The sequence below is a fragment of the Microplitis mediator genome, chromosome 6, assembly GCF_029852145.1.
Source record: "Microplitis mediator isolate UGA2020A chromosome 6, iyMicMedi2.1, whole genome shotgun sequence".
In the NCBI taxonomy this organism is placed as follows: domain Eukaryota; kingdom Metazoa; phylum Arthropoda; class Insecta; order Hymenoptera; family Braconidae; genus Microplitis; species Microplitis mediator.
Genome location: NC_079974.1, coordinates 20982436 through 21007795, shown reverse-complemented (window position 1 = coordinate 21007795; position 25360 = coordinate 20982436). Strand labels below are relative to the sequence as shown.

The 25360-nt window shown below is 33.2% G+C and overlaps 1 protein-coding gene across 1 annotated transcript; it reads right to left on the bottom strand.

The window, feature by feature from the left end:
• Positions 1-1966: 1966 nt before the first annotated feature.
• Positions 1967-24269, bottom strand: LOC130670088 (fez family zinc finger protein erm-like). The gene is made up of 2 exons (XM_057473262.1): positions 23629-24269; positions 1967-4496 (listed from the first exon to the last, which is right to left on the bottom strand). Exon 2 carries the CDS (start codon positions 4480-4482, stop codon positions 3199-3201), a length of 1284 nt encoding a protein of 427 aa, XP_057329245.1. The 5' UTR covers positions 4483-4496; positions 23629-24269; the 3' UTR covers positions 1967-3198.
• Positions 24270-25360: the final 1091 nt, after the last annotated feature.

Here is a 25360-nt window from a genome sequence, read left to right as displayed (position 1 = left end):
AGAAAAAATTTCAAACTATTGCATAACGAAGACTTTTTTTAAATAGAAAAATTCAAATGGAAAGAAAAAATATTTTTAAAAAATAAAATAGTTATGGTAGAGTTTGTTCCTCTCCGACACGTCAAAAGCTTGAGTGCCTATCTCGCGTATAACGACCGTCAGTTTGATAAGGGGTAAAGCTGGGACGATGAAACGCGTTGGGGTAGCAAAAGCTGCTAGCTTGAATACACAGACATCATATATATAAGTATATATATATATATATATGTATGTGGTGTATATGTAGTTTGTATCTAGTGTAGAGCAGTGCTGGGCTGCGCAAGATCGAATTTAATGGATAGAGGATGACAGATACCTACCCTAGATATATCAGGGAGAAGCCCAGGATATCTGCAGCAATGATCAGTACACGTTGGCACGTCGCATCGTATGCTATTGCCCTCCTTTCTCGATCCTTGTGTGTGATCCGCGTACCATCTATACACATAGCTCTATTGGCCCGAACGAGATCGCATCGCCACTAATGGTGGATGACGTTGGCAAACCTCACAAACTCGTGCTACCTTTTACTCGTTCACGAGCTAGATACTTCATGCATATATTTCTTTTTTATTTTTTAATACCGCATCGAGCTTTTGCCCTCTTTATTTTATTTTACTCTTTTTTTGTAAAGCGCGGCATGATCGAGATCTTTTTTGATCCAAGGACGAGGACTCTTTCAAATTCAAGCCTCTGATGTAGTAACTATATAAGAGCAGATCGTATTGAATTTTCAAGGCCGATAGAGATAACACCAGATGGAAATTTTCACATGCGGATTTTCCTTTCTGATTAAAAGTCCCGAGTTCTTTAAAAATCCAAATGTTAGTTTTTTTTTTTATCTTTTACTATAAAATTGAAATTATCAGGAAAACACGGATTCGAACGAGAAATCTCATTAATAATCAGAGGAAATTGTAAAAAAAAAAACAAGTAAACTTTTATTTGATTTCAAACGCGAGGTCGTCGGTTCGAATCCACATCAGAGTTTTTTAAAAATATTCTTTTGAACACAGAAAAAAAGGATTTCTTGACGTAAAAAAATTGTACTTGCTCCAAGAAAATTTTTGCTTGACCCAAGAAATTTTTTGCGTTATAAATTGAAAACAAAAATTATCTTGGAGCAAGAAAAAATTTTTTGAGGCGAGAAAAAAATTCTTGAGCCTAGAAATTTTTTCTAGTCCTAAAAAAACTTTTGTCTTTAACTCAAAATGCAAAACATTTCTCTCGCCAAAAAATCCTTTTTTTCGGTGAATTTTCATGCCTTTTAAAAGTAAACTGAAAAAAATAATCGGTAGCAGCTACAGATTGGTGATCGGAAGCCGCTACCGATTATTTTTCGGTAGATGCTACCAATTATTTCGGTGATAGCTACCGAAAAAAAATCAGTAACTGCTACCGAAAAAATCGGTAGCTGTTACCGAAAATTTATCAGTAGCATCTACCGAAAAATAATTGGTAGCGGCTACAGATTGGTGATCGGTAGCCGCCACCGATTATTTTTCGGGAGACGCTACTGATAAATTTTCGGTAACAGCTACCGATTTTTTCGGTAGCAGTTACTGATTTTTTTTCGGTAGCTATCACCGAAATAATCGGTAGCATCTACCGAAAAATAATTGGTAGCTGCTACCGATCGCCAATCTGTAGCCGCTACCAATTATTTTTCTGTAGATGCTACCGATTATTTTTTGGTAACAGCTACCGATTTTTTCGGTAGCAGTTACTGATTTTTTTCGGTAGCTATCACCGAAATAATCGGTAGCATCTACCGAAAAATAATTGCTAGCGGCTACCGATCGCCAATCTGTAGCGGCTACCGATTATTTTTTTCAGTGTAAGAAGTCTTATAATAAATTAACTGCAAAAAAAAAGTGATGATTTTTTTATGTAAATGGAATTATAAATAAGACGATAATAATTATTTTCGTATCGATTTATTTATTGCTTTGGACGAAGGAAATATTTACAAACGGGAAACACGTATACATATATGCAATTTTGCCGCTACCATTGTTTTTTTCTTTAAATATCTGCAAATACATGTAATCATCATTCATAATTATTCAATAAATTTAATTAATAATAAATGCACATTTTTTATTTAATAATAATATAATTTACATTTAAATTTTATTTAATTATTGATGCACTTTTAAATTGCGTTATTCCTAATCCCGCAATAATAATGTGAGATGGAACCATGATAAGGGCGTGCTTGAAAAAAAATCAGTCACGAATTTTCAATCTGCATCAAATATACACAAGCCGTCAAATGAAGAAATAATTTTTTAATCCCTATGCAAAATAAAAAATAAATGCAAATATATATTTTTAACGAATGATCATAAAAATTAGCTATCTAGGTAAGTTATTTTTTTTAAATTTATAAACTTAAGTCTACTATCACACCGATTCGTACATTAATCAATAAATCGAATACATATATATATATGTTCATCATATATTTGTCGTCAACTATATAAATCTACGTGCGAATCAGCTCATAATTAAATCCGTAATTATAATAATATATTTTTGATCATTATATATATAATATATTTATTTTTATATACTCTCTCGTATTTTAATCTCCGCCATAACATTCTATACACTTATATATTTACAAGATATGTACATAAAAAAAAAAATCAAAATTCAGTCATAATTGCACCGCTTTTATATTTTTGATGTCCATATATAAACTCCATTTATATATAAAAAATTCACTGGGGTTTGAAAACGATTATGAGAATCACAGGTGCCCATTCCCACCGGAATTGCGCACTTGTAAACCTCGTGTCATACATTTTAACCTCTATAACCATCATATCCAGCAGTAGCCTTCTCTTTTTTTTCGAATCCCATGGGGTAGTTTTTAACACTTTTCGCTTGGTCAGATTTGAAACCTTGTATTCCATAAAGAAACCAAGCAACCGAAAACTATAAATGTATGTTACAGTTCTTTGATCTCGAGTAAGCATTTATCCCCATTGAAATCAATTGAAATGTAGCAACGGTAATCTCGTTCGTAAATATACTTCTGTATATAGACATCTTTTACTTGAGACTTAGATGTCCTGTATCGTGAGTATAGTTCATAGATGTCAAAAATAAAGGACACTGTTTTCGGTTGGCGTAATGAGCGTTCTCGGTCTGTCACAACATTTTGCTGAAGTAACTGGCCTGGTGAGAACCCGGCGAGGGCAGCAGAAACGGGCTTACGAAAGCGTGGCCCGTCGAGCCATGATGGACCGCGGAAAATCCCGACTGTTCGACGTGGGTCTGTCCTGCAGCACTTCCTAAATTGCTGGCGCTCATTACTGGCGACACTGCGTCGTGCAGCTTCCTCATGTGTTTCTTGAGATCGAAATTCCTGCAAAAACCTTTCCCACATATTTTGCATGAGAATGGTTTTTTGTCATTGTGCGTGTGCATGTGGAAAGTTAGGTTGTAAATCTGATGAAAAGCTTTATTGCATATGTTACATTTGTAGGCCTTCTCACCGCTGTGTGTCAATTTGTGATTTTTGTAATTGCCCTTCTGATGAAACCCCTTGCCACAAAATTCACACACAAATGGTTTGTAGTTCGCATGAATGCGTGTGTGAGTGTTCAATGTTGAACTACGATTGAAGGCCTTGCCGCATGTCTGACACTTGTGTGGTTTTTCAGCAGTATGAATTATTTTGTGACGACATAGAGTGCTCGCTTGACGAAATCCTTTGCCACATATTTTACAGACAAACGGTCTTGCTCCAGTGTGCACCGGCATGTGTCGCGTTAAGTTGTAGTGGGCATTGAATACTTTGCCACATTCTGGACAAGCAAAAGTTTTCTGCTTCCCTGGGTTTAATTCACGTCCCGGTGAAATGTGAGCCGGTTGTCCACTGGGCGATTGAGTCGCCGAGGCGGGAACTGATGCACTTGGAATAGGCACTACTGCACCAGGATTTATGGGAGACTTTTTACCACTTGAGACACTGCTGGAGTCCAACCGTGTTTGATGCGACGGTGAGATAGGCGGCGAAACTGAGTGGCTACTGATACTGGTTGTGCTATTGCTGGAAACTGGACCACCTGGAAATGCTCTTAGCAGCGGATTGGGATGATAATAGAGCAGTGGGTAATGTTGGAGCAGAGTCTGCTGTCGTAAAGTTGGTACGTATTTCTTGAAAGCCGATTCTAGGTGCGCTGAATAGCTAAGCGATGAAATGCTGGGTGCTGGCTGACGTAGGATCGTTGCTGCGGCCGAGGAACACGAATCCGAGAGTCTCTTGTCGGGCTCCATGATCTTCGCAATCGAGAAGGTCAGCGTTGAAAGGTTTCTGCATGACGGCGAGCTCCTTGATCTGCTGGAGGAATCGTCAGTACCAGCGGGTGGTAAGCTTGTTGGTGTGTCAGTGGCTGCCATTGTACTGCTGGAACGATCCAACGGCTGCATTCTCGTAGCCGCTCCTGCAACAGGAAACACGCACATCAGGATCAGTCAGGGTAACTGGGTATCAAAGCAAACTCTGTTAAATATCTAGCTAGGTATCTATCTATAGATGCATAGGTATAGTCTGGTATGGTGTAATATATTGTAGCAGTGTGGAGAATGAGAAAGGATAGGGAGGAGACTTGGTGCTAGGGGCTGACTCTGAGAGCGACCCTCCCTCGAGCCACCGCCCACTATTGGTTTTGGTATACAGTCTGTCGTGTATTTACATATCCTGCGGTATCACCCGAGGCTTCTCGAGCTCCCTTTTACTTGTTCGTTCGTTCGTTCGTTCATTCGTTCATTTCCTACGGAGTTAACGATCATCAACGATTACCACTAAATTGGCTTAGGTTTCGCTCCAATTCTGTGACCAGTAAATTAAGTCACTTTAATTACTCGCTACCTTTTCTCAAGCATCAATCCCGGTTGTTATTTTTTATTTCCTTTTGCTACTATTTTTTTTCCGTCCGTTATTTATCGGGACAAAAGGCAGAAAAAAGAGGCATATAAATGTAAAAAAGTCATTTATACATACATACAAAATGGGGAAAATATACAGAGCTACTGAATAAGAGTCAGTAAAAAGCTGGTACGGTTTTGCTGAATGAAATGCCAAATGGTCAGCACAGTGAAAGCGCTTAAGGCTTGAGATAGGGCTGATTGGCTGGACGTGCATCATGGGTATGCATGCAAGACTCGAGGATGTTTGCTTCCGCAGAACTATGTTCTCTGTTTGGACTTGGAATGACGGTTAGAATTGAATGCGAAACGTTTCTCTATCTCAAACATATATACACCCGAGTCTACACTCAACCCACACAAATACATAACCCTGTATATTTCTACAATTACTACTACAGACTGCTGACTTGTGTTTATATAAATCCTCCCAAAGAGCTTTTCCTTGACCTTCTACTCGTCTATCCAATCAACTCCGCAGACTTGCCTCTTGAGAAAGAGAAAAAAAGTCGAAATAAAAAGGCCAGTGTGCAGAAATGTAACAACATAAAAAAGTGAATTCACCCAGTAGCTCCGCCCATCTTCTGAAACCTTCGGCAATTGTTCCGACTCGTGCTGGGATACACTCACACACACGCAGACATCGCACCATAAAAAAAATAAATACATATATATAAAAGTCTAGCTGATACAATCGTGACATCGTGAGGGGAGCAACTGCGCAACGAAAAGAAATAAAGAAAAAAACTAAAGAGGGATATACATTGTAAAGCTTCCCCGCGGTGAAACAAGCCACGGAAACTTGACGAAACGCCCCTGAGGCCTCCATACATACAATTGCATCACCATGGCTCGAGCAACTGTCGTCCACTGGGTATAAAACCATAATGCGCTTCTCTGCTCCTCAAGTACTTCATGCTCATATATAATATGTTAGAGAAAAAGAACTCTATAAAGCATACATATTAAATGTGCGAAGTAAAATAATACCAAGGACGAAATGGAGATGATTGGTCGGGGTAATTGATGGTGGTACCACGTTGTTACATATTCGATATTTAAAGTGGGGACGCGACAAATGACAATGGGCAAGAACAAAAAAACTTAAGAGCCCGGAGGAAAGAGGAAAGAGGATATATCTTATAATGATGTATATATGTCGGATGATGTGACGCGCGAGCCAGACCAATTTACCCTATCAATTCAAACCAATTTACGTTATAAAATTCCCCGTTGACCGGCGGATTGCCGTAATGGCTGCGTTATTGCTGCCGAGGGCCCATTTTGCCTGACTTAATTCAAGAGCACATAGACGTTATTCAGTTGCCGATTAATTATTAGCAAAGTGACTCCGTCCATCACTCGTAAATTATTCTGTGTAAATAATTTCGGACAAAAGCGGCTTTTCAGAATTTTCGAAACGGCTCAATGATGGCCGTGGAATACTGAATATACAGGAAATAGGATCGCGGTTTCGTGACGAGTTCTTGTTAACGAGGAAACCATTGTACGGGTTTACATAGAGCTCCCAGGGCAAGTAAAGGAAAATTAACAACCAAGTGGTGGAGAGATTCTAGCAGGCGCTAAATGTACAAAGTTTACCGATCAAGTTACGAATGGTCCGACGAATCCAATCACCACCTACCCAACTCAACCCTTTACCCCAAACACAAGCTCCTATAACTACCGCAGCTGGGTTTAGTACACTCTCGGGTAAACTATTAACTTGAATAACCAAGAGTGAAATCGCCCGGCGGATTTGCAGAGCGGGAGCTCTACCTCTAGTGTTCGAGGTGTAACTGGAGCCAAAGAAAAACGAACAAGAGCCTTTGCTTTTGCTCGAGGAAAGTAAGTATAATAAGAATAAGAAGTACGTCGGGCAACTTGAAATGGCTTTGCAAATTTGCACGTCACGTTGTGCAACTCGTTAATTACCCAAGACACTGAATTAATGTTTAAACTCCGATGATTTCTTTCTGATGAACCCACCTACAGTGAATTGGACAATATCTACTCTCTGCGGGTTAACAAAAAAACTCTTTATGTTCCTTATTCTAGTGATTATTTTTTTATTTCCGGCTCTTTAAAAACCGCCAATAGAAAACGACAGCACGCTACGCCGCCATAACTCGCGATCAACAATTTGATAAGGAATAGATTAGCATAAAAAGTGAAATGCCTACTCGATAACTTGTTTCATCAGTTATGTATTCGGTTCTTGTTAGATTTTTGGTTACATCGTATTCTTATGAGCGATCATCACATCAGAACTCTAGTAACACAGCGAAGAAATTTAAATCAGACACGGAAGGAGAGGGCTTGCGTGTGGAATCTTCATCAGTCATATCCGAAAGCACTTGGGAATAAGTCGAGTGTCGATTAACTTGATATTGAGAATTTTATTGTCGAAGTACTGGTATCAGAAGGAGTACTCGAAAAATAAGAGATTGGTCAATTTTCGAAGCATTAAAAATATTAAAGAAAGCGGGAGCCAAGAGCCGAGTGATAAAGTTTTTCACGAGTGACAACCCACTTGTTTATTCGCGTCACTTTAGTCCCGAGTTAAAACTCAGGGAGCTTTGGCTTATTCTTCAACTCGGTCTTTGTGCACTACAAATCCGAGCAATTGTTCCATCCCTGACAGTAGTGTGCTACGAATGGTGCTCCCATCAGAGGCCTTTCGTCGTCAACTGGCGCGCGAATCGTTGACGTATAATTAGCATTTGGGTGCAAATAAGACCGTAGGCTGAAGATGACAGCAGACACAATACAAACCATGTCCCCAGAACTCACCCTTTAACTAACCGTAGCTCTTGGACGTGACCCTCAATGTTCGGTATATATACAGTCAGCTCAACTTGAGATGAGAAAGCAGAATATTACGAGTAAGCGGATTTTCTCCTATGGGTAAAGCTCGCTATTTAAATCTTTAAGTATCGACACATGTGAATTATTTGCCGGCTAGTTAACCCGTTGGAAATTTTGTCCGAAAGTTCTAAGTCTTTAGAAATAAGTAAAATATTTAATTGCGAACTTTAACGAAATTATATTTATTTGTTTATTGAAAAATTAGTTGATTTATTCAAATTATTCAGATTTATTTTAAATAAAAATTCATTTTTTTTATTTTATACTTAAAATGAGCAGTTAAAAAAAAATTTTTAAGACAAATTGATTGTATGGAATTTGAGATAAATTTTAATTAAAATTTTGAAAAGAAGAAAAATCGACTGGAAAAATATTTCTCGTTTTTTAAAAAAATTTTACACCAAAAATAAAATTTAAAACTTACAAGTGACATAATTTTAAAAATTCTTTTTATGAAATTTGAAAAAGGCCTTTAATTTTTCTGAACAAAATTTTATTTTTATTCAAGTCAATAAATTTATTTTCAAAAATAAATTTGCTGACTTCAAACACGGAGTTATTAAATTTCAAAATTTTTGATAGTGGATTAAAAACTTGATTTCCGATAAAAAAAAACTAAAAAATTTTCATAAGTATAAAGAACAAAATGATCAGAAAAATATTCGTAGGGGGTTGACACGCAGCTGCTGTACTACTGGGGGTCACCATCGACTTTTACGCTCTTTTCATCACCAGCATAACCCACGATTATACCCACCAGGCAGTCTCGTTATCACTAGACACTTTTTAAAATGTCAACTGACCTCCATGCTCAATAAAACACACCCCTTACTGCGAGCTCGCCAGGTATCCTTTACTCGAGCTTTGCTTCAAAACTTATATTATTCATTTAACATTTTACACATACATGCACCCATACATACATTTATACATATATACATTTTTTTTTTATATAAAACTCTGCCTTTTTCTCTTAGCTCAGAGTTTCTCGATGCTCATTGTTTGATATTTATTTAAAAAGACAAATAAAACTCAAGTACGCTCGCAGTGGCTGAAAAAACGTATATACTTATGAGAGACGTTAAATGTGCGGGGTTAAAAAAATAAATAAGGATCAAGATGAACAAAATAAGCGCAACGAGAAGTTGATGTGAGCATTTGGCATCCCGCACACGCCCACACGCGCATGTACTCGTTTTTGCGTGCATTTTAATATATCCCTTAGCTTTTTTACGCTCTACTCTTTTTCACATCTAACCCAACTCTTAAATACGCACGTATGTATGCATTTATATATGAATATATGGATGAATGTATGTATGGATTGTGGACGTACGTTCATTTCGGTTCCCCTAGTAACAATAGGGGGCACGTTATATAAAAACCTTGTAAGCAGTTAGCTAGTAACCTGAGATTGCTCGCCAACGTTTTGAAATAACGATGACGATGACATTAACAATAACCACGCGATAATTATTTTAAAGTTAAAAGAAATGGAGGGCGTTAGCGTTATATATAATAGTGAATAAAAAAAAGTCAGAAAAACAATAATAAAATAAAAATAATTGTTTGCATTATTGGTAATTCTGATAGGTAAATATTTTTTGAAAAATATTGTAACTGATAATGAAAAAAAAATTTGGAATTATAATTTAATTATATTTGGCTTGAAAAATAAATTAAGTTTGGATTTTTTTTTCAGTTAAAGAGAAACTCTCGGTCTCAAAATTATTTTATTTTTAAAATTCTACTAGTGTTCCTGAGTAAATATTTATTATCAAGTAAATAGAAAAATTTTCCATGAAAATTATAAAATAAATGATTTTTTCATCAAAAATTTCAAATTAAGACTCAAGTTTATAATAATTTTTTAAACCAATCACTTAAATTTTTAATTAAAAATAAAGTTAAAAACTCAATAATTTAAATCTCAGGAATTTGGACGAGATTTAATAAAAGAATTACATCATTAATTATTTGGAGGTTTCGTCAATTATATTTTGACTTCATCAGCAAACTTAATATGAATTCTCTATGTCCAAATATCAGAATTCATATTAAATTTGCTGATGAAGTCAAAATATAATTGACGAAACCTCCAAATAATTGATGATGTAATTCTTTTATTAAATCTCATCCAAATTCCTGAGATGTAAATTATTGAGTTTATATCATGGACACGATTCAACAACAACATAAAGGTAAAAATTAAAAATTAATATTTTAATTATAAAACAAAGAAAAATGAAATACCTCTGGTTATTATATTTTCAAAAACTCAAGCATCTGTTCATAACGTCGAAAAAAAATAAAATTTGACGTTAGAGTCGACTGATCTTTTCTTACATCACCCTATTAGATGAATGTACTGTAGCCCGATACCGCGGCACGCCTACTCTTATAGACAAAAAATAATAAAAGTAATAGCAACGGGCAACAATGCCAGGGGTCTTGTACAAAGCACTGAGTAAACGCAATAGCTGTAGAAATAGCACGGCAAGGACTAAAAATTCGCGCTTCCGCTCTACTCGGTATTCATGCACCCGCCGACAGGCATCTCCACTCTGTCACCGATGGAGAATGGAGCTAAGAATTCGATATACCGGAAGTCTCGCGTGCCATTTGCATCGTATCCGATGTACACGACGATATACACTCAATCACACACACACACACATCAGCGACCGAGTGAATTAAAATAGTAGTGAATAAAAACGTAAAGTAAGACGTACGTCGGTAGGAAACAACGATCTCCTCCTTGAGTTTAAGTACCAGGCGCGTGCCCGTTGTCTTCCTTATATTTATGCCCTTATATATATTTCTTTACTTATACATAATATTCTACGCCCTTTTATATTCTTCAATCAAAAAAGATCGTTGTCCTACAAAAACCACTAGAGCGGCGCGTGTCCAAGACTTTTAGAACCTCAAACTCAAAAGACTTTTTAAACGGCTTTTCTTTATATAAAACAATTGATTTTTTGCGGTATCGCGTATCAAAAAAAATTATTTTTTTTTATAAACGAACTTTGGTGGATTGTAAACTGGAATGGCAGTTTATGATGAAGAGGAAGATGACGATATTTTAGATTTCTTATCATTAATTTTTTTTTTTTTTTTTTGTTGGTGTTAATAATAAAGAAATGTGCTTATATCCGCTCAATTTAGTGGGGTATATTGTGGAGTATAGTGGATAGGAGGCTATTACCTCAGTCGATCTTTTGATAAGCACGTCAAGCCACGCCAGCGCCACACACGATCACTCTTCACTTGATATGAGAAGAACATATTATATAGATCATATGTTGTATAGAAAATAAATGCCTTAAATATGTGGATCAATACTTTTTAATTATAAAAAAAATTATTAAAGCTGAGATTAAAATTTTTTTTACTTCTATTTTATTTGAATTTGATAAAAATATGAATTTTTCCCGCTAGAAAGTGGCCATCTTACCCCACCCTCTTGGATACCGTCAATATTTTAGAACAATTTTTTTTTATGGTGTCTCGTTCTACCCCAAGTTCCTTAATAAGAAGTATTGAGTTTTAAAAAAAAACTTTTAACTTAAAATATTAAATTATAAACTTTTAAATTTTTCGAAGTATAAAAATAACTTTCAGGTCTTAAAAAGTTTTAAGACATAACTCGGTAACTTTAACTAAAAAAAAAATAAATAAACAGTTTTATTAAATATTGGAAATAAAATTTAAAAAAAATAAACTAAAAAACATACACGGAGAAAAAAGTATAGTAAAAATTACAATACTATAGTAAAATTTACTAACAGATATGAAAAAATACATTCTGTATTGTAATTATTACTAAACGTTTAGTAAAATTTACTAGTTAGTAATAATTACATAATAAGATATTAAAAATTACTATACGTAATGTATTTTTTGCTAAGACGATTAGATTTTTTACTATTTGTATAGTAAATTTTATTATCAAGTACTATCAATAAATACAAATTTGAGAAAGTAAATTTTCTAATACAATATAGGATTTGTTACTATACAAAATATTAAAAATTACTATACGCAATGTATTTTTTGCTAACACGATTATATTTTTTTACTATCTGTATAGTAAATTCAACTATGTATAGATAAAATTAGAAGTTGGTGGGAATAGCATATACAAAGATGTATTACAAGTTTTAGGACTTTTGTTCAAAGGACACATCGGGCCGTCAGACATTGGAAAGAACTCGCGCGCGGGAGATCAGGGTTCGAATCCCGGTTGAATCAAGTGATTTTTTAAAAAACAAAAATCCACACCAACATCAATACAGATGACAGAAATAATAATCATAATAATAATTAATAATTATAAAAAGTTAAAAAACTATTAAAAATTTAATTCTATTTTTTTCCATTCTAACATAGTAAAATTTACTAAATGGAATAGTAAAATTTACTAAACGACTTGTAAAATATACTAATCTGTTTATGAATTTTCCATATAAATCATAAGCGTTCCAAGATTACTATCCAAATTTAGTAATTATTCTCATATTTTTCAGTAAAATTAACTTTATTTTTTTCTCCGTATACGGTCTTATATTTTTTATGAATTAGCTTTACTTGATGCTTGTGTGTATTAAATCCCGAGTGCTATATAAAAATCAGTAGGATGTTTTCTCAAGATGTTGACTGAGTTGTAAGGGGTTAGAAGACCAAGACGGAAGGTAGAGAGTGAAGTGGGCTAGAAGTGGGTAGAAGAAAGTAGTCTGGGAGGGTGTGGAGTTGCCGGGAACTGGGTGTTGGGCGCCGGGTCTCGGATCTTGGCTCAGGGTGAGCTGGTGACTGGGTTGGACGGGTGAATACAGTCTCCCTAAGCCACAAATTCAAGCTGAACCAGCGTCAAGCGTCGAGGCTGAAACACCCCTTACATCACCCAACGTGTCTTTATTTCTGAGAACACGAGCGAGCTTTTCACAAGGATATTTAATAGAATTCCATAATGCCGTTAAATGTCACAGTCTGACGGCAAGTTGATTGGTAAAGCTTCAAAGCTTCATCATCAACTTAAACGATTTTCTTCAATAAATTTTTTAAATTTAATTCATAAGTCAATTCACTAAAAATATATAAATAAATGTATGATTAAAATCTTAAATTATGTTTTGAGGTCTAAATTTTTTTTAAGGAAGGAAATAAAAACAGCTGCTCGCGAATTTAATTTGAATAATACTCCACATCCCTCTTTGAGGCCTCAAGGCACACCGGAAGTCTAAATACTGTGTTGTTTAGTAATGTGTAAAAAATATAATGAAATGACAACGCCCTTATATATTTATCACTGGATGGGGAGATGGATGTTAAAAAAAGCTAAATTGAATTTAGAATAATATAAACGGGATATTGTTGTGAGATTCGATCAAAAGTGACCACTCCAAGTGTCCAAGTGATCGGCTGGTGGAAATACCGAGGGTAGTTTATGTGGGGCATCTAAGTGTGGGTACGATTGTGGTTTTTGATGACGGAATGGAGAAAATGTATGAGGGAAAAGAAGGGAGAGAAGCGACGGAAAAAAATACTGAGAGAAATAAGGGACGTAATCCGCGTTCGAGTGGTAGGTGACAAGTTTATTTAAGACGAAATCATCTACGTCGATCCTCGATTAAGGCACAACAAGTATGTTGTATGTTGTGGGTTTAATAAAAAGAGAAAGACTCGAAGACGGAATTCCCGAGGGTGTTGGGGGAGTGGGGGGGACATTATGGCTGGAATTGTGGGACGTCAAGACGGAAAATGAAAGTAAATGGTTCATTTTTTAATGAATACGTTATTTCATATACTTTTAGATGAATTTTGTTGAAGAGAACAATGAATTGGCTGTAGTAAAATTGTGTCAATTACAGAGAAAATAATGAATGCATATCGAGACACAAATAAGATGTAAAAAAAAAAATGTGGAAATAAAATGAAGGAAGAAAGATAAGAAAAGTGAGGGTGGTAGAGCCACTGGGCATTACATTACAATTTTATGAATATTTATAAATAAACCTGCCGGCTAGTGTGCACCGGTTATCAAGATTCACCTGCTGACTTCTTAGATACGTCAAGAAATAAAAAAAAAGCAGATAAACGAATAAATAATTAACAGAGTCTAAAAAATGGTGTCTATTATTGAAGCTTTTGGGATAAAGCCATAGAAATGGTTTTTAAAAAGCCCTCATTTTCTTCAATATCTTATCTTATCTATGATAGCGAGCGGGTAGATAGCGGATGTAAAAGGGCTGGCCGCGTAAAGGGTGGGAGGGGGGAGATAATGGACTGAGATGAGCAGGGGGTGAATGGAGCGCGAAGGGATGCAGCTAGTCGACACAATCTCTGGCATCATATATATACATAACAGAGTGTGGCTCTCCCCATGAAAGTTTATGAGCCAGCTCATTGGTGGCAGCTTTGGCCCATACAGTTCCGCGGAGGGAAAGCGATCATCGCTCAACATTTAGGGCTTCCGAGGCTAAGTACACATTTAATCATAATCTAATATTTAAAAGGTAATTTCACGGGCTGTTTACCCCGTCCAACCCTCACTCTCTTGTTCTCTCTCTCCTCTCTATACCCTTCAATATTATACACAATCCCTCACTCCTTTTATTTTTTATCTTTATCCCTTCAATCGACGTAATATGACTGCACTTCCGGTACTGATTTTTGTTTTATTAATATTTATATTTTATTGTTTTTGATAAATAAAAATATTTATTTTAATTGAACTAAGAATTTTATTTAATCAGCTATCGAATTTTTTTTTTGTAAAAAAGGAATTTGTACACTGTTAAAAATAATTTGAAAATTACAATACAAAAGGAATTGAATTCATAACTAGATATTTGAATTGTATTTTCAATGAAAAAAGCTTTAAATTTTATATACGTAATTTAATAATCAAACTGGTATTCAAAATTAAGAAAAAAAATATGAGTTTTAATAAACGTACTTAAAATTTATACTTGATTTTTAAATTTTCAAAGCGAGTAAAAAAAAATTTTAAAACATATATTGAATTTTAACAATTCAATTTGAAATTTCATAATACTTATTTGAAAATTCAAAAAAAAGTATTTGAAAATCCAGTGTTAATTTGAAAATTCAACAACGTGTATTTTAAATTCTATACGAAATTAGTAATGAAATTTCAAGCACAAATGTATGTGTTTATTGCGTAATATACAATCTTTGAAAATTCAAACAATTTTTTTTACAGTGTAGAATTAAGTCGCGATCACCGGAAATCACTTCATAAGCGATAAATTACTTAAGAACATTTTGAAAAAAAAAAATTTATGTCATCATCGATTAAAATGAAAATAAATAATTTAATCTCGAGCATAAAAATATTTTTTTTTTTTACGATAATGAACTAAATGCATTTATTTCCCGTAAAATATTAAAAATACTCATTTAATAAAACGACCAAGATTCTCATGAGTCTCATATTCTATGGGAAAGTTTGATGATCCACGTGGCAAAGCAATGAAAAAGTTAATTTATACTTCAAGGTGTATAAACAAGCGTCCGGCAAATCGTTATTGTTATCAGCGAGACCAATAAAATTCACACAAGTAAATAAATATTAAAACCACCACCGAGTTTATGCATTTAATTTAACTCACAACTGTATAATAAACTTACATAAACTAGTCTACACTTTTACGATCTATATATTTAAACCCGGTATAAGTATACACATAAATATAAACATATATAAGACCCACGGCGATTAATAGTCTGCCGTTGATTCATTCGCCTTAATTTATACGTAAATTATACGCAAGCCGCCCTTTCGGTGCTCAGTGAATAACCATTGACTTCCGGTTTACCCACTCAATTATATTCTGTTATTTTCGTCCAATATTTCAAATGACAATTAAATTCCAACCAACTCGGCTCAAGACTAAATCACTATTACACTAAAAAAAAAATTTTTTTCAAAACTAGACATTTTTGGGCACAGAAAATATTTTATTGCAAATCTGCAATTAATCGCTTGTTACAAGAAATTTTTTTTTTGACTGAAGAAAAATTATCTTAGCAATCGGAGCACTAGACTTAAAAATTGGGAGCAAATTCGGAGTAATTATGGATTTTAATTCAGCGGAGTAATTTCGGAGTGATCTGGATTTAATTTAAATCCGCATTCACTTCGATTTAGAGTTTCAATATTAAAATAAACTCCGCTTCGGAGTGAATTAAATAAATAAAAAGTCATCCGCTCCGTATTTACTCCGCATTCACTCCGCTAATTTTTTACAGTCTAGTCTAATTATAAAGAAATTTATTGAAACTAAGAATTAATTTCTTTGAGTTAAGAAACAAATAATTTATTCCCGAGTCAAAAAATAAATTCGGATTTAAGTCTCAAAGTTCTCAATGAGGTTTTTGAGGATCAATTTAGAATTTAAAGATATGACAACAGTATAGAAAGTTGTCCTAATTTAGCCCTCAAAGTAGAAGTTATGACCAATTTTACCACTTTGAGGACTAAACTGGAAGAACGTAATCTATATTAGAGCCTCAAAATTCTCAAAACATGCAGAAATAATTTTATACGCGTTTGAATCTCAAAAGTCTCATTCGACGTATTCTCTCCCCTCCCTTTCCTATCTAAAATTTTTAAAAGTCCGAAATATAACTTTTCATTCGTTGAGGATTTTGAGGCCTTAGTTACAATTCAAAATCGATAAATTATTCGCATTTAAACCTCATAGTTCTCATTGAAGATTTTGAGTACTAAAGTAGGGTTACTTTTTGGGCGGCAAATAAAACATCAAAGGAATTGAGGCAATTGAAAATTAAACTAGAATTTGGTTTTTGACTCGAGTTGACCCAAGAAAATATTATTTAAAAAAAAAAAAATGTTTTATGAAGAATACTATCACTGATATATATTTTAAATACTTAAAATATCGTCAGAACGTTTTGATATGGAAAATAAAGTGTGCTAAAGTGTAACATCTGAGTTATTTAGCTGAGAGCAATTTTTCAGTGTGCAGTGAATAAATTAAATATGCGTAGGAGAATAAAATTTATTCACTAAGGGTATGTAAGTGTGTAAGATAATGTTTTATGCGTTGTACGATAACAACCCAAGATCTTTCTTGCACCTGCTTATACTTAGTATATATATATATGTATAGATATTCCCCGCAAACCCAAGAGAATTCACCATCTCCCGTCAAGTCTCTTAATTTATCCAATGTCATACATATATATACGTATATATATACTATTGCACACCTTATTATCTGTTAATCTCTCAACCGGATGTATAAGTATCCTTGCACCTTTTTCTTCATTATTTTGAACTATTTTTATTTTATTTCTTTTTTTTTTATTTTCAAAATGTATGCAACTTTGTATTTTACAAAAGTCCAATTAAATTTACGTCTTGATATAAATTATTATATTTATTTACTTTAATAATAATAGTTTTATATTATTTATTGTCTTAATCCTTTTTTAATGAGGATAATTTATTTTTTTCACAAGACAATTTTTCATTTTTAATTTAATTAAAATTTTATTTTTTAATTGATTCATTTATTTTTTATGTTAAAATAATAATTTGTTATTTTTAATGAAGAAAAAGATAAATAATTAGAATTGTTATTCAAAATCTAGGCTATAAAAAATAATTTATTTAATTGTGAAGTTTAATTTCTCTTTACGTCATTGAAATTTTTATTTAAATGATAAAATTAAATAATTAAAAATTGAATATAATTGAAAGGTTCAATGTATGGCGATAATGATAATATTTAATGAATATATAATTATAACAATGATATATTATATTATGTACACAAGTATGTAATTCAGATAATATTCAAGTTATTGTTACGCGAAATAACCCATCAGTGCTCAAAAGACCCTCGACCGCTAATTTTACTCCGTTTAAAATATATTTCGCCTACAGCCAACGCTACCTGTCAGCGCAACAAAGTTATTAATTATTAACAACAATATCATCTCATTCAATCCACATCAATTCAAACTAATTATTTATTTCAACCACTTGATCAAAAATTAAATAACAATTACTGCCGTAAATTTCCTACCTCGTAATAATTTAATAATTACAATTTTCAAAATTTAATTCGATGAAAAATTTAAAAAAATCTGATCAAAATTTCAAATATAATTACCAAATAAAAATAAATATAAAGAAAAATTTTAAAAAACCTGATCACTTAATCAAAGTTTCAAATGTACTAGGGACAAGAAGTTTGCCTTAATTTTGAAATGAATAGTTCAAATAATTGATATTTTGGCGAAAATATTGGTCTTATAAAAAAAGTTTTCAAACAAAAGTTGTAGGAAGTTTAATTTTCTATAAAAATGTCTCTTGTGATTTTCTTATACGACCATTATTTTCACCGTAATTCCAAAATCAAGATTCATAATGAATGATTCAAATTTTTGTTAATTATGAAAATCTTAATTTTGAAATTACGGCTTTCTTTTTAATCCTAAGGAAAATTTATAAGAAACATTGTTTTTAAAAAATTGAATTTGGAACAACTTTTACTTGAAAAATTTTTCTATACGACCAATATTTTTGCCGTAATATCAAAAATTTGACATCATTAATTGTCATATTTTTGAATTAAGGAAAAAATCTTGGCCTTAGTAATGACCAAATAAAAATAAGAAGTATAAAATATATCGAAATAAAAAATACCAGCAATTAAATCTAATTATTTATTTCAACCACTTTTGATCAAAAATAAAATAACGATTCAGCTGCCCAATTTCAAAACACAGTAACCGATAATAATAAAATTTTTCACATATGTATTGACTCATATTCACAAGACTCCACTAACACTAAAAATACTAAAAAATCAATTTTAAAAAATTTGTCCTTTACTATGTTTCGAAATTGGGTAGCCGAATTATTACCCTAAATTTCCTACCTCGTAATAATTAAATAATTACAATTTTCAAAATTGAATTCGCTGAAAAATTAAAAAGAATTCTTATCACTTAATTAAAGTTTGAAATATAATGAGCAAATAAAAATAAACAGTATAAGATTTATCAGAATAAAAAATACCGGACAATATGGCAAAGATTAATTGAAAAGACCTCAAAGTTTAAGGCGTTTTAGTTTAGCATTACAGCTTGAGGTTGAAATTGCCGTTTGGCTTCAAGAGGAAGTGGTACATTAATTCTAGGGCAACCCTTACCTAAACTACATACGTACATACACACATGCATTCATATATACATATAAAGTTTACATACACCCTCTATAAAACCCTCGTAGTTCTGAGCATTTGCCTCATGCTCAGTATTATGCCACTGCACTTTATAATATACATATATACATACATACATAAGTATGTGTAGTATATATATATATAGGTCTAGAAGAACTGACACACACTATCTAACTATATATACATTTATATAACTCAGTATGACTTAACAAAAGCTCGCAGTCAAGTTTACCGGTTGCTAATTTGTAGACAGATATACGATAGCGACGGGGTAAGTCCGTGCCAAGTAATTTGTTTGTCATAAGTTTATCGTTATTTATTACTAGTTATACACTACACTCTCACGCCCCGACGACTATCAATCTCACCATCAACAATCTACGAGTCAATTTCATATATTTACGGATAACATACATACAAATTTTTTTAAAATATTTTTCTTTATTGCCCTAAAAATTTCAAGACAAAAATTACTCGTACACTGAAAGAAATTTTCTTTAAAAATTATGTACCTGAAGATCGGAACGTTTTCTGCGGAACGAAAATAAAAAAACAAAATGAAAGAAAAAAATCTACTTGATCTAAATTTCTGAAATGTTTCGAATAAGCGCTAGTATGTTAGTCGAAAATTGTAGCCACCAATCACCTCTCAAGTCACCCTCAAGCAGTAAAATTTCATAAATTTTTTCATTTTCGTTGCGCGAAAAACGTTCCGATCTTCAGGTAGATTAAAAATTACCGTTCCATTCACTGTAATCGTGGGTCGAATGGCACGACCTAATCATTTTTCGGTAAATGAGAAAATTTTTAACATTTTTTCAACAAATTTTACTGTAGTCTACTCTCTTAAAATGAATCAGTGAAAAGTAGTCCAATCAGTGATATACTCGGGAGTGATTCGCAGTGAATATTCACTGATTTGCAGAACTTTTTACTGATTTATTTTAAGAGAGTACTGGAAATTTTATTCCGTTTTCGGTAAATTTTATGAAGTCGACCACAAAATAAATAAATTTTTACGTAATTTTGATTTCAAAAATGGTAATAAATAAAAGCGCCGCATTATGTCCCACGATTGCAGTGAATTTGACGGTAATTTTTAAAGAAAAGTTCACATATGAATGTCGAATAGTTCACATATTCTAGATATTGAAATTTTTGTCAGGCGTGAGTTCAAAATTTAATATCCGATTCGATTCAATGTGAATACTCCTAATTTTTTGCCCTCCTTTTATACTGTATTCGCGTTTTAGTGACGATTTTACAGCGAACATGGCACTTACGGCTGTGCAAACTCGCACGCGATATAAAAAATATAAAAAATAATAACAAATAGTTGCAAGTTCTCACGCCTTTGGGTGATTTATTTAAATTTTGCGGCGCATTCTCCGCCTCATTTATTATTTTGTTCTTTTTATTGTTTATATAAATTTTTTACCCGACCAAAAATATAAAAAGTATTTTTAATTTTTAATCAAAAATTTTTTTAGTTAATTAAATTGGGGAAATTGGATTTTAATGATTAAATTTGAGGAACTATTAAAAAAAAAGTGAATAAATAAATAAGATTTTGGAGTAAAAAAAAAAATTCAAAGTCCTGAGAGTATAATTTATTATGGGATAAAATAAAAATGAGAGATAAGATGTAAGGAGCATTCTCTTTCTTAAAACTCTCTTCAAATATTAGCAGAGGAAACGAGGATGAAGACGAAGATGAACTGGATATGAACCTGCAGAAGAAGACGAAGAAGTAGAGTGTACCCTGCATGATCCCTTCTTGTGTGCCGTCCAGGAAAATCCCAACAGAATATTTCAATGGCGAATAATCGACGTAGACAGCTGCCGGGTATATATATATATATATATATATATATATATAAATATATAGTAATACTCGCGATCTAGCTACTGCTCGGCAGCAGGACTCTCGACATAAAATCAAGTAGCGTAATAATGCGACACCGCCGTCCGGATTCACGACCCATACGTTTTGTGAAACGAGGATATAAAAGGAATAAAGTCCGCGGGATAACGACTGGTAGTATTTAAACGGGAAACTCGGGATAACAAAAAATTCAGAAATAAAATTTATTCGCTTGAATTAATAAAAATTCATTAGAATTTTTTTTATTCTTTATGTGTGAATGTGAATTTACTTTCTGTATACATATACATATATATAGAGAGAGTATTTATTGTTATTTTAGTTTGAATTAAGGCTATAGAGTTTGTATTTCTCAGCAGTGAAATACTTCTGCAGCAAACCGACAATTAATGCCGAGCGGAGGCTCTCGAATAAGTAGATAAGGGTGTAAAGATATCTATGCTAATCACTGGATGCCGTCGCATGTCTGCAAGCGTATTCTAGTCAGTAATCTTTACAAAAAACTCAAAAAAAAATTTTTTTAATTACAAGTAATTCTACGCAGAAAAAAAGTTTTTTTGGCGCAAGAAAAATTTTGGACGATGAATTAAAGACAAAAATTTTTTTAGAACTAGAAAAAATTTCGGAGTGATCGCGTATTAAATCTGGAGTAATTTTTTATTTATTTTATCCTCGGAGTGAAATTTACTCCAAAAGGGAGTTTATTCAACATTCAAACTCCGGAACTCCGAGTGTTGGAGTGAATTCGAATTAAAATCTAATCCTAATTCACTCCAGATTTTTACAGTATAATAAACATATGACGTCATAATCATCAAAGTGATTAATATTTTAAATTGAAAAAAATTTATCAAATTTTGTGTAAAAAAAAATGATATAGGGTAGAGGTACCATTTTTGGCCACTGCTCCATTTTTGGACATTTAATCCTTTATTTTAATTAATGAAAAAGTGTAAAATAAAATTTTGATTTTAGTAGTGGGATAGCAGTATCTTTAAACATATTTGAAAAATTGATTATGTTACACTGAAAAAAAAAATACTATTTTCTAAACAAGAATTTCTTGGTTCAAGAAATCCGTTCAAAATATGTTTATTTTATTAATATTAATTATCAATTTCTTGAGAAAAGAGCATCAAATTTATTTTGGTTATTATATGAATTTGATATTATATTATGAGTAAACAAGAGAATAGCTTTACTCGAATTAAATAAAAATTATTTCCTTTAATTCAACGAATTCTTGAGACAAAATTACATTTTCTGGAAAATTATCAAGAATACATGTTCTTGTATCAAGTGAATATTCTTAATAAAAGTATTTTTTTCTCAGTGTATTGAGTCCAAAACTGGTCCTAAAGTGACCAAAAACGGTACCTCTACCCTATTATTAATAAATATAATATAAAAGAAAAAGATTTTTAGGCTTTTTTTGAATTTTATCACAATTTCTGCCAAAAAAATGCCAACAATTTATTTTTCGTATCAAAAAAAATAATAAATAAAACTAGTTGTTGCATTAGGGTCAAAGTGTTTGCTCAAAATCGTTTATAGTGTACAATAATAAAATCTCGGGTGTATATGAAATGAAATAGAGATTGGAAGGCCCCTTTTTTCGTGCCTCGCAAGCCCCCTCCAATATAATAATGCATTGTGCGCTTAGTACTTGAAGTTTATAAACCGAAGCCCCTGAAAAACGTACTCAGTACCACCCTGTCCCACATGCTTTACTTATTCGGATACAACCAGAGAATGAAACCTAAACTTAAACCAAACTCCTGCGTTCCCATTTGGTTCCTTTAATTTTTTCCTTCACTTAATGTAACTACACTACTTACTCTAACTACTGCTTTGCTTAATCTACTCATTATACACGTCGACATCTTTGTCTTACGCATACCGTACCTCATCCACTTACTGCAACACGTCATACATATTTTATAATATTGAAGCGCGAATATCCAGGGCACTTGTAAACTTAAAACGTTGTTGTGCTCTTGTAAAATAATAGAATGCAATTAGCGCTCTTTTGCGCCCCTACTCTCCCTGTATTAAAAACAAGTACGCGTATAAAAGAGTACGAGTGTGTGTGTTGGCTAAATATTTTTATGATTTTAAGATAAGAGCTAATTGTTCGGTTATTTTTTATACTCGTAATTGCTCTATTATAATCAACAATTGAATTTTTGAGTGTTCGGACCGACGGTTATACGATTGTATCAGTTTTGTTCATTGATATATTATTTCTATTATCGATTCAATGGAAATTTAACAATAAAATCATTTAAATTGAAATTCATTGTTACAATTAATTAAGAAATTTATTTTAAATTAATTTTATACTGTCAGGAAAATTTAATAAATATGAAAATTTTCAGAATTAATCTAAAATTAAAAAAGGCAAAATTGGAATTTGATTATTTGTAAGCAATAAGTTGATAAAAAAAAAAAAAATTACTCCGAACAGTAAATAGTTCGTTTAAATTAATGAAAAAAAAATTAATTGTGGCATGGGTCGAAGGAGGGACGGAAGTAATTTTTGGAAAACTGTAAAAAAAAATTTAAAGTTTGGATTAATAATTTTTAAAATAGAAATTAGGGATGAGGTTTAGTGTGAAAAGTTGGGTAAAAAAATATTTAAAAAAATCTTACCAATGATTTAAAATTTATCTGGTTGAACCTTCCGGTGCACAATAATCACAATCACTTTACTTTTTGTACTTGAAAAAAAAAAAAAATGCAGATCAATATTGACCAATTTTCGTCACTGATAACACTGTCGCCAGTTCCAAAAATCCGACCACTTGATCATTTTGTTCGTGACTCAATTTCACAAAAACTTTTAAATCTTCAATGAATTATCAATAAAAATCCTTTTTTATTTGATAAATTTTTTTTAAAAACGAAAACACAAAATTTTTTTCACAAAATAAACTTGAAAACGTCGCCGTCGGTAGGTTTTTTTATCAGTAAAGTTAAAAATCCCCGATGTGAAAAATGACGATCGCCTTTTTCTCTCCGGGGACGAGGACAAAAACCAGAGCAAGACCAAGACCAAGAAGAGGCAGTTGATGAGGTCCCGGGTAAGATCGTTGAACCCTTAAACGAGGTGTCTCGGGTGGTGTTTGCACGACAAAAACGCGTGTGTCTACCGTGGTTCGTCAATGCGACACGAAAGGGCAAAGGGGGCGCCCTAGTTGCGCGACTAAAGCTCAATCTAGCCAGCAGCTAGCAAGCTGGTCAGCCGCGGATGGAGATGGTTGTAGGTTCTGATGCTGTCAGCGTGCTCCTGCTGCAATTTAGCCCCCACTTTAGCTCTCTTTTCGCGATAGGCGTGCCTTGAATAACCTACACTCTCTGGCCCCGCCCACCGAGGTTTAAACTGAGCCCTACCGAAGGCTCCACTACCCGCGCGCGAGCCAGGGTGAAAACAATCCCCCCAGATATCTCGCGGAACATAAACGACTGCTTGATCAATTCTCAAAAGCTTCGCTTTGTTTTACTAAAAAACATTTCTTCAGTTGCTGAAAAAAAAAAATATCCCAAAGAAAACATACAATTGCACATTTTCATCATTTTTTACAAAAATAGAAACCTTTAGATTTTTAAAACTCAAGACAGAATTTTAAAAAATAAGTAATTGATGTTTGAGCAGCGAAATGTCTGTAAAAAGTGGAAGAAATTTATTTGACAGTATTGAATCTGATGTACACATATATAAATTTATGTGTGTATATATATACTGTCTAGGGATTTAAAGTAAGGGTGTGAGAATGAATGGTAAAAGCTGGTGCCGCTTAGGGTGGTTTTGATTCCCGTGGGGAAGCTTTTTGGTGTATGTATAGTCAGTAGACTACCGCGAATGAGGCGTCCCCGCGACTACCGAGTATGGATTTACAGTGAGCCAATGAAAACTCGTGCGATGCTCCCTCGTTCTTTGCTACCGCGCCAATCGCGCAACCAGACATTTCCAAAGGAGATTATTCCACGGAATACAGCTCAGACGAATAAGACAAGGACGTCATCACCTGTAAACCCTAGTGAGCAAGTAAGACTGTGTACTAAGAATTTATAGTACCGAGAAAGACTAGTGCCAGTTGATAAAACTTAAAAAGACACTGTCACACACAATCCTTTGTTGACTGTATCAAAGCCTAGGCTAAAATAAAAGTCTGAAATAATCAGTTAAATTTATTTAGCACTTATGACATCACGGGTAAACTGTTGAAAATATTGAGCACTAAATCCCGCGGCAATTTTACCCGATTACATTGATGACAGTACTTAAGCTCGAGTTGATTGTTTACCGAGCGACAAGTTTCGTGTGCTTGCACGTGTCGCGGCATTAACCGACGCCACATGGCAAGCGTCGATCATATACAGC